We start from the raw sequence: 11022 nt of genomic DNA, 5'->3' as shown, positions 1-11022 counted from the left end.
AATAGTTAGGATTGGGAATACTATTCACTATTGGCAGGCAGGGCGGGTAGAATGACACAAATCCCAAAGATAACATTAAAATGCCATAAAGTTCAGTAAGATGCACATTTCATTTTTAACTCTTCGTTAGTTTTGCTGGTGGTAATGTGTTGGAGTTTTTTGTTTGTTTGTTTGTTTGTTTGTTTTAAAGTAATTTTTTGCCAAATAAATTTTTGGAACAACTTTTACCTGGTCCCTTTGTCACTTTTCTTACCTCTCTCACCTACTGTTGTAGTCATCACCTTCCAAAAACACTACAATGAAAGTTAGAAAGGAAAACAATTTGCATACTATATTGTTATTATTAAAGAAATTAGATACTTCAATAGCTCCTGATCAAGTGCAAGTGTTCAAGCTCTCTTCCAAATTCTTGCAGTCTCATAGAAAAGAAGCAGAAGGCAACAACAAAAGATGAAGAGAAAGGTATTCTACTAACAGCCTAGAGTTATTCAGAGTATGTGGATATGACGTGCATTTTATGAGGGAAATATTGGAAAAATACTGCTCTTGGTTATGCAGCTGCTGGTGAACTCTGGGGCACTTTTGCCATCCTTGGTTGGTAATCCCCATGCCACCACCCTAGCTGCTATTGCTGCCTCTTACTTCTAAACAGGGAGCAGAGGCACGGTGCTCAGTAGGACCTGTTTGCCCCCACGTGTCACCACCTTGGTGGCTGAAAGCAAGCTCAGCTCTTGCTCAGAGCTCACTGGGGTCTCAGGCGTACAAGAGAGGACTTTGGTCCTGCAGTCGTAAAGAAATGCTAAAGGGGCCCTGTTTTGGAAACCAGTGGAATCATTGCAGAAGATTGGAAAAAATCGGCTGACGTTCTGGATGCTCATGGCAAGCGGCAGTCAGAGAGGGAAGACCTTGAAGGAGAAGGAGCAGCCCAGGTACCAGCGTGGCCGCCGAGCACCGGGCAAGCTGCTGCGGAGCATGTTCAATGATGAGTCGCGGTGCTGGAGGCATTGCTTTGCTGAGCACTTCTCTTGTCCCTTCTCCGACACAAGCAGCTTACTGCCACGGTCTGCCAGAGCATTTAAGTACTCTGATATCAGGACTGCATCATTATTTCCACCTGTTTATTGTGTTCATTGTTCTCTTTAAAACTGTTTCTAGTGTGAAACCTGGTACCTGTCAAGGTTTCCACTTGGGGATAGATTCCTTTTTATACCCAACTGGTTACATCGTTCTGGTTTAAGATAAAATATAATAAACAATAGTTTTGTTATGACATTCTCTGTCTTAATAATAAACAAACAACACCCCCCCAACCTAAACCCCTCCAAAATTCACAAACAGGGTCAGCACTTTTCAAAAAGATTCTTACTGTGAATCATCCTATGCATCTTCCATAAAAATACATTTCCAGCTCTTGAAATGCACTAAGAGTCTGTTTAAAATATGCTACAGGCATGGCAGGCAGTCTCCACTGCAAACCCAGAGCTAGCCTGACTTCTAGTTCCAGTGAACCACAAGCCCATTTATGCTACCGCATGTTGAGAGTAGCTGCACCCATATCTTGTGTAAAAAGTAAATACTCAGAAGCTAAAAAGTCAAACTGCTTGCTTTAAACATGGATTTTGGCTGAAGTCAGAATATCAGGGTCTGACCCTAAAGCCATAGGCCTGGAATGTGCGAGTGTGATACATCTATTGCTTGCATCAACTTTACACCAAGGTAGGACAATCAATTTCAATTGAATACTTGTGATTTACGTCACTGGTCATGAGCTGAATATTAGGCTCAGTTCTGTGCTATGCAGTGAATTTGCATGCCCTGGAGAGGTGATACAAAATAATATGAATGACCAGGCAGAAAAAAGCTCTTTGAAAGTTCTGTCCCACATCTTCCTATATACCAACATTTTTCCTACACGAACATATGCAAAAATCCCTGGTTGCCACGTTTTTAGGTGTACTCAGGATGGAAAAAGAGGAGAAACTCAGTGAGAAACTGACAATTCAGTCCTAACTTAGGCAAACTTTGGCATATTGCATGAAATGCCAGGGTTTCTGTTTGCTCTAACATACAGATTCCAAATATACATATATACAAAACATATACAAATCCCAGGATTTCTGCTTGCTGTAATATACAGCCTCTGCTGAACAGTGACCCCCAGCATCCCCCACCTCCTCAGCTAAGCATGAGTTCCATAATTCTTGCTAACAGCACATCAGATGTGCACTACATTGCTGTAAGATTTTTATAAGCCATAACCTGTAAGTATAAAATCACATCTAGATATATTTCTCTTATGCAGAAAGCCTATTAAAACTGTAATGTATACAGAGAACTTACAAATATTGGAGTAGAAAGCAAAATAAAGCACAGAAAGGTATCACTTAAATTGGCATAATACAAAGACATTTTGAACAGAAATAGAAGATGGCGTGGAAAAAGAAGGTATACTTGCAGTAGAGATTTAAATGTTTTAAGTCTTTTAATGCTTTCATTACTAATGGAAAAAGCAAGCTTTATTATTTCTGTATAATATTAGAGTGAGTAGCTAAAGATACTCCTTAAAAATACCTTTGCTACTAAAGATCTCTCAATATTTAATTTACTGCCCGGAATTCTGCTGACCTAGTGATAGTATGAAGAGGGGACAGACTCATTTTTTTATCACTGACTGTTAATTCAGTAAAGGATTTGTTCTGTTGATTCTGATATATACTAAAGGGACAAACCGATAAGATATGCATTTACATAGAGTCATATATGCACAAAATCTTTATTACCGCTTTAGCTAGTACCTAGCAGGAAAACCCATTAAGGTTTTCTGAAATATGAACTGCTCAATATATTTTAGGTGTTGAACAACATAAGTTAGCACTGTTTGCAATGCATTTCTAAAGTATTTTTTCCCTGCCTGCTAACAGTAATCCCCTGGGATTTTCTTTTAAATAGCACAAACTTTCCAGTCAAAAAAACTGGTAGAAGCTTAAAGCAAGTTTAGAGAGAGGTCTGTCTTGATTCATAGTACAAGTACACGGTTGGTATATATTTAAGAATGACAGTGCTGTCTTTCAGTACTGCTGCCCACAATACTTGGAAATATATCCTTTCAGTATGCGAAGACATATCCTCTATGAAGCACCCAGATAAATCAGTTCACCCTTGGCTGTAACTAAACGCTGTCTAGTGACTTGTGATCGACAGGGCTTTACCCTCTGACAGCCAGATTCATTGTTGGGACAGCAACCAATCGTCGGGTTTGACGACATGAGCCTAATCAAAGTTGGAGTATAAAAAGCCCCCTTGGAATATATAAGGTACACCAGTGTGGCAAGCTGTCTCTCAGATTGCATTTGCTTTCACGGATCTGTTTAGCACTGAAAGGGAAAGGGGGAGGGAAAAAAAAAAAAAAAAGGGAAAAGCGCTGCACTGAATGTGAGATCATGCAAAAGCTAGCAATCTCTGTTTATATTTACCTGTTCATGCTGATTTCAGTTGATCCAGTGGCTCTTGACGACAGTAGTCAGCCCACAGAGAACGCCGAAAAAGATGGACTGTGCAATGCTTGTACATGGAGACAGAATACAAAATCTTCCAGAATAGAAGCCATAAAAATTCAAATCCTCAGCAAACTGCGCCTGGAACAAGCTCCCAACATTAGCAGGGATGTTATTAAACAACTTTTACCCAAAGCTCCTCCACTACAGGAACTGATCGATCAGTATGACGTCCAGAGAGACGACAGTAGCGATGGCTCTTTAGAAGACGATGACTATCACGCCACCACCGAAACGATTATCACAATGCCTACGGAGTGTAAGTAACCCTGCTGCTTTTGCCTCCCACCGCTCCTCCGAGAGAGTTGTCTCCCTGCGGTAGAGCCACGCAACTCCTCCTCGGGCTCTCCCAACAAGCTGCTGGCTGAAGTCTGCTAGAGGGAGGGAGGAGAGCATTATTTCTAAAGAATTTGAGCCAGGTTCAGATGACCGTGTTGCAATCCTTTGTTTTACTGTTCAGTTTGCGGCTCCTCATAACGTGTATGCCCTGTAGCACTTCGGATTTGCCCATTCCCTCAGAAAGCAAAGGGAGATCTGCAGTTTAGTTGACTTCGTTATCTGCAGTACTCAGGGCGTTTCCTATCACAAATACAAAGTACAAGTGCAGATAATGAGAGAACTATATTTTTCTGAGGGATGCTGCACTGGCCAGTGTTTTTAGGAGCAATAGAAATCAGCAGAAATACAGCTTAGAGCACCAGACCTACCTAACTGCGACATGTTAGAGCAAGTGCAAGTATAGAGTTAAATTCTTGCTTCTTTGCTGATCCCATAAACTAGCACCACCCACCTCTGAGTGAAAACTATGTATTTAAAGCAAATATGTGTGTAACAGATTTAAATGTTAAAATGTCCAGGCTATAGCAATCAGCTCCAGTAGTCGTGCCAAGGAAGAATGAAGGCATTTACTGAATGAGCAGATTCTGAGTTATCTTCTGAGTGCTAAACATCTGCTATGGCTCCTATCAAGTATCTTTTGCACGGCTAATACTATAGTATCTTATGTTCTTCATCAGCTAAAGTATTTGGCTATGGCAGCTGTTTTTTTAAATAACACTTACGAATATGATGTCAAAAAGGAAAAAGATGACAGGACATATAAGGCATGTTAGCCGTTAAAATACACATACTAGAATAATGTATCCGCTGCTCTAGCAAGCTAAAAATGTGCGCATCGATGAAAAAGCAACTTTATCTGTAAAATTTTTTAACTTATAAATTAATAAGATGTGTACTTAACAGCAATCTATTACTGCAGCCTTATCACAAAGTTGAGGTCTGCCAGCAGTTTTATTCCAGCCTATCATGCCCAAGGCTTTATAACTATTTTTAATTAAACTGTTACATAACTACAATGACTAAAGAAAAGTCATTGTACTTCATTGATCTGAGTTCATTTCCTACTTCTTATAAAAAGCCCTTGAACTATTTTAAATGCACTAAAGAGACAGGTATCTTAAGTGGTGAGATTTATGAATGTCAAAGCCCTGCACCACTTAAGATTAGTATTACCCATTTTATCCTGGCATGGAAAGATATTGCTATGACTAGGTATGACAGCTGCATCGTAGGCTACAGGAAGAAGGAACGCAGTGCTGCACATGACTTTCCTATAATATTGTTCAAATCAAAACGAAATGATCCTTAGATTAACACTCTTTTAATGATTTGTTTTTCCACTGAGAAAAGAAATGTAAGTGTTCATGTAGTTTGCCCATGGCCGCCTCCGTTCGTACGATGTGTAGCACACTAAGGCTATTTAATAAATCAGAAGTAGCTGGATCACCACATACATGTTGAGCCAGCTTATGCAAAGTTGCTGTTCTGCATGCTTTATGAAGGTCCTTGGGAGGTGACTAGCAGAAGCAAGTTGGTAGTAGTCACTGTGAAGTGGAATAGGCTGTGCCCTCTCCCCAGGTAGTTTTTTTTGGGAAAGAGGCTATTTTGCAGCTGTACACGTCAGCCCACAGCACTGGTACGACTGGTCAGAGCCCTGAGCACGCCGAGGACCGCAAAGGTCCTCCACAGTGTGTGTTTCCCGTGATTGCCCATCATTTCCGAGTTTCAGCCTGAATACACCTCTGCATCCATTAAATTTGCTGTAGAGCGTAAACCACAGAAAATGAATTAAATTAAATCCACTTTGTTACTGATACTGTTTATAACATATTGTAAGACTTCCTACACGGTCTGGAAAAGAAAATAAATCGGGTTTATATATGCATATTTCTTCTTGTTCCCTGTTCAGTAATCTGTTCTTTCCATTCATTTATAGCTGATTTTCTTGTACAAATGGAGGGAAAACCAAAATGTTGCTTCTTTAAGTTTAGCTCTAAAATACAATATAACAAAGTAGTAAAGGCACAATTGTGGATATACTTGAGGCAAGTCCAAAAACCTACAACAGTGTTTGTGCAGATCCTGAGACTTATTAAACCCATGAAAGACGGTACAAGATATACTGGAATTCGATCTTTGAAACTTGACATGAACCCAGGCACTGGTATTTGGCAGAGTATTGATGTGAAGACAGTGATGCAAAATTGGCTCAAACAGCCTGAATCCAATTTAGGCATCGAAATAAAAGCTTTTGATGAGAATGGACGAGATCTTGCTGTAACTTTCCCAGGACCAGGTGAAGATGGATTGGTAAGTTTATTTAGAAAAATCCCATTTAAATATCTTGCATTATATTGGGAAGCATTTAAGTTGTGTTTTAAGGATAAAATGGAAGTATTGTTTAGGGAATGGAAGATAAGAGTTCTGTATAGCCAATTCTTTCTTTCTTTGCTCTCTGATCATGTTAAAATCAATAGCATTCCTGTGCCTCCATTTCCCTATGTGAAAAATTGAGAGAAATTGTGGTACTTCAGTAAGATGTTGAGAGGCATTAACTGGAAAATGTTTTGGTAATTACTGATGGATGGAACTATCAAAAGTAACGTTGTTTTCAAATTTGAGAGCAAATACTGTATAATAAGCAGTAAAGCTAAAAAGAATAGCCGGGTTATTTCATCGATAGGAAAGCTGCCTGTGATAGTGCTTAGAAAGTTTTTTTCCATTCAAACCATGAGGGAGTTTCTCCCTATTCTGTATGCATATATTTTCGATTAACAACAGCAATAATTATCTATGTTTATGAATATGAGAACAAATCTTCTTCATAATGTTGTGTACCTTTCAGTATGTGATAGAGCGCATCATTCCACCTATTAGAAATGTTTGAATAGAGAAATTCTGCTTGATACAATAAATGGGTCATAACGATGAGAAAGGGTATAAAATAACTACCTGGTTTCTTTCTGTAAGTATAGATAAACAAATTAAATCTGAAGTGTACCAGTTAAACTACAGCATTTTCCTCACTATTTGTTTCTGCAAATCACTAATCATCCGTGACTTCTAAAAACTCCTGAACCTATCACAGGTGAAACAATCACAACCAAGAATTCCCTCCTTTTGAATAAAGAATATCATTTTACTTTTACCGCTATGCAGTAGATCAATCTGTTTATGTAGATATGCAACATTTAACCTCATTTAAGTATAATGCAGTTAAAAGAACTTAAAGGAAAAATGCTGTGATATCTTTAATTGTAGATCCATTAGACAAGTGGATCTCCCATACTTGGAACTGGCCAGCTGGATATCATGATAAGGAACGTCCTCACCACTTCCCTCCGTTCAAATACCCAGCCCTGTGTTTTCACACATGCGGATAACCCATGGTTATCATCATCTGTAAAAACAAACCGGTTCAACAGCAGTGCAGGGTTGGATGCATGGCTGATAACGGGAGAGGAAATTTCTCTTCTCTTCCCTCCAGCTCCTCTCCAGCAGCTCCCAGTACAGGGATGCTCCTCTCACCAAGCCCCTCCCCATATCCTTTACCTTTGGGAGGAGTGTCTCCAGCAGCTGGACAACTTGCAGCCATAAAGGCGGGTATCTGGGAAGGCACAAACCTGCCTAATAATGTTAGCTGGGCTGTTATTTACTCCTAAGGAACCTCTTCCTTCATGGGACAGCCCGGTCAGTGCCAAACCGACACACGGGGCTGAAATCAGTGTGTGGAAGGGAGGAAACATTGGGAGCTTTTTCAAACTCGTGATTGTAAAGGTTGCAATTTCTTTCTATTCTCAGTTGGTGACTGTGGAAACACACCTTCAGTAGGAGGCACGTGGCTCAGAGGCCTGCCAAAAGTACATTCCTGGCTACAGGACTCTTTCAGGAGTCAAAATATTAGCTGCCCCTCCAAATTCAGTATGGCAAATTCAGCCCTCTGGCAGAGGCTGAATTTGGCTGTGAAGTACAAGTAACCTGTCCTAGCAGGTGAAGCATTCATTTCTACTGCCACTGCAGTCATTCAAGAGCAATAGCAATTACAGAGTGAATTTTGTCCTCCTTGGTCTGGACAAGAAGCCTTCCTTGATATCCAGAAAGCCTGAACTGAACAGGATTTTAATGGAGGGAATTTCAGAAAGACTCACAAAAAGGAGACCAACACCAGTTGGTCCTGCCCTTTAAAAGTTTTTGGAGTTCTTCTATGGCAAAAAAGTAGCTCTTATTATCAGTTTTAAAACAAACAAACCCCACAGCAAAAGTAAAAATCCAGCATCCTCAAGATTTCTCAAATGTTCTTTTAGCAGTTAACAGAAATGATGCTAGCACCAAGATGATGGTGATTTCAGGAAATGCTGGTCCTCGGTGTGAAACAGAGGAATAATCCTTGAGCAGACCTCAAATGTAGTGGAGATTTGGAGGAGGACAGAGTTCTCCAAAGGGTGTAACTTCAGAAATGCTTGCAAATATTATTTGAAAATACTGACTTGATACAATACATCAATGTCTGAAATATTATATATTTGCATGGTTTTACTGAACTTAGGCTTACCTCAGTAATGCTTCTGATTCCTTCTCCTCTCCTCACAGAACCCATTTTTAGAGGTCAGAGTTACAGACACACCAAAACGGTCCCGCAGAGATTTTGGCCTCGACTGTGACGAGCACTCGACAGAATCCCGGTGTTGTCGCTACCCGCTGACAGTGGATTTTGAAGCTTTTGGATGGGACTGGATTATCGCACCTAAAAGATACAAAGCCAATTACTGCTCTGGAGAATGCGAATTTGTATTTTTACAAAAATACCCGCACACTCACCTCGTACACCAAGCAAACCCCAGAGGTTCGGCAGGCCCTTGCTGCACACCCACCAAGATGTCCCCCATAAACATGCTGTACTTCAACGGGAAAGAACAAATAATATACGGCAAGATACCGGCCATGGTTGTAGATCGCTGCGGGTGCTCATGAGATCATTGTGAGATCCACTGCTTCGTAAATTGTGGAAGCTACCAAAAAAAAAAAAAAGTTATAGCCCCTCACCAGTCTTTGAAACTGTGAAGTTACGTACGCTAGGCATTGCCGACATCCTATATGCTGTATGATAGGCTATCGTACAGATTTAGTGCAGCACCAGCTACAGAACGTGAACTAAAGGACGATATAGTTATCTAACGGCTGGCTTTGAGCCAGTGAAACAGAAAAGCTACAATCAAAATCACTGGATTTAACACATGAAGTTCTTTCATTGCGAGGGAATCAATATTCAGTCATTCAGATACAAAGTTATACGCAGGTTTCAATACATGTTGGTAATCAAAAGCAAGCTCCTTCTCATCTGAGGACGGAAGGAGCGGGCTTTTAAGTCCATTTCTTCACAGCTTCACTTAATATTGTATTTACAGGAAAATATATACTGGTCAACATATACACTGCTACACAATACTACCAGAATCATCCTTAAACACTTGAATATATAGTGCAGAATTGTGAAATGTACCAGATGAAACTCCACATAAATGGACAAATCCTGAAATTAGGGATGGCATAGTGTATTTAGCGTGTTTCCATTCCTTTCTCTTATTAGTATGTTAGTAATCAAAGGCAATGGTGCTACATAAGCAGGCTGAGTAAATAGAAAGATAGTTATCTAAGTGAAAGAATTTAGACTAATAACACATTTGCCCTATCCTCAGGTACACTATTCAACATTCGCAAGAAATAGGTATTTTTTAAATGAAAGGGAATAGTTTTCTAGACGTGGTAAAACAAAAGGCAGCAGACAAGTCTTAATGTTCAAATCGTAATCCCACATTATAACCTGCCTTTGCAACATTACCGTTTGCACTATGATAAACCAATGCAAATAGTTGGTTGCTACAGATATTGTTTAAAAAACCACTTTGATATAACTGACTTGTGTAATATGTATGCATCAATATTTTGTAAATAAATGTTTATTTTTTAATCACTGTTGGTATATGTTCATTGCAGGAAAAGAATGACTTTAACCTGTAATTTAGTTTAATAAACAAAAACCAATATTCTCGTCGTAATATAATTTCCTGGATTTTAACACAAATGACATGTAGGAACAATGCAACAAAGTAAACCATATGTTGAGAATTATACTACATTTTATATGTTTTTTACATTGGTATGGGCCATCTGTGATAAATGATGAGTGTTGACATGTTTATAAGGTTCTTTGTGTTACTGTTTTTATGGTCATTTTGATCCACAACTGAATTTCCATACTTTGAATGTTATGTCCATAAATAATGATAATACCACAAAAGATTGCTATTAAATGCATTTTATTATATTTAAAAATTTGCAGCAAAGTATTATCTTTATTTGAGTAAACATAGTACATGGATTTCCACACAAATTCTGTACATTTTCCTTAGGCTAAAAAATTGTTAATTGAAATTAAAAATTCTATTTACTATAAGTCCATTTCATTTCACATGTGAAACACATCTGATAAAACAGGTGTTTGTTAAGGCAACGAAATCATTGTTAAAATATCTTCATGTTAGTATGATACACATTTTTGTTATATTCCGGAATTCAGTTTCCTTTGTGTAAAACCACCCTAAAATTGCAAAAATGCTTGATTTTCTTTCCCTCCCCCTTTTATACATTTTCTGCCTAAGTGGTAAATATTTTGTATTGAGTTTTCTACTTTTTTTTATTTGTATGTAAGGACATTAAAATTTAAAGTTTGAATGATGAGGTTTGAAACTTAAAAGCAAACAGATTTTCTACAATTTCTTTTGAATGCTTAGGAGTTCTGCTAAAGCTGTGTCCGAGCATCAAGCAGATGTTCAACTTCTCCCGATGGAGCTCATCCGAGCAGGTCTCTGGGGCCCTTAAATACACTTTCAATTTAGTTTCCCACAAAACACAACCAGAGCAAATAAAAGATAATTTAAAAACGCTTAGAATATGGAGTCTTGCTGAAGCCACAAGAAGTAAAAGTACAACGCAATTCCTTCTCGGCCAAAACCCAAGCTTACAGAATTAAGGGAGAAATCCTAGGTTTGTTGAAGTTAATAGCAAAACTTCTGCTAGTTTTAAAGGAGACCAGCTTTTTGCCCTTCAGTTTTTAACTCGTGACATTCAG

The 11022-nt window shown here is 38.9% G+C and overlaps 1 protein-coding gene across 2 annotated transcripts; it reads left to right on the top strand.

The window, feature by feature from the left end:
* Nucleotides 1-3411: 3411 nt before the first annotated feature.
* Nucleotides 3412-9861, top strand: MSTN (myostatin). Of its 2 annotated transcripts, none has more exons than XM_075028006.1 (3): nt 3412-3813; nt 5962-6203; nt 8484-9861. In XM_075028006.1, exons 1-3 carry the CDS (start codon nt 3441-3443, stop codon nt 8862-8864), a joined length of 996 nt encoding a protein of 331 aa, XP_074884107.1. In that variant the 5' UTR covers nt 3412-3440; the 3' UTR covers nt 8865-9861. The 2 variants fall into 2 exon arrangements, with proteins under 2 accessions (XP_074884107.1, XP_074884106.1); XM_075028005.1 differs by having other exon boundaries at nt 5830-6203.
* Nucleotides 9862-11022: the final 1161 nt, after the last annotated feature.

Source organism: Buteo buteo, chromosome 5 (genome assembly GCF_964188355.1).
Source record: "Buteo buteo chromosome 5, bButBut1.hap1.1, whole genome shotgun sequence".
Taxonomy (NCBI): Eukaryota; Metazoa; Chordata; class Aves; order Accipitriformes; family Accipitridae; genus Buteo; species Buteo buteo.
This window is presented reverse-complemented; position numbering and strand designations above follow the sequence as displayed.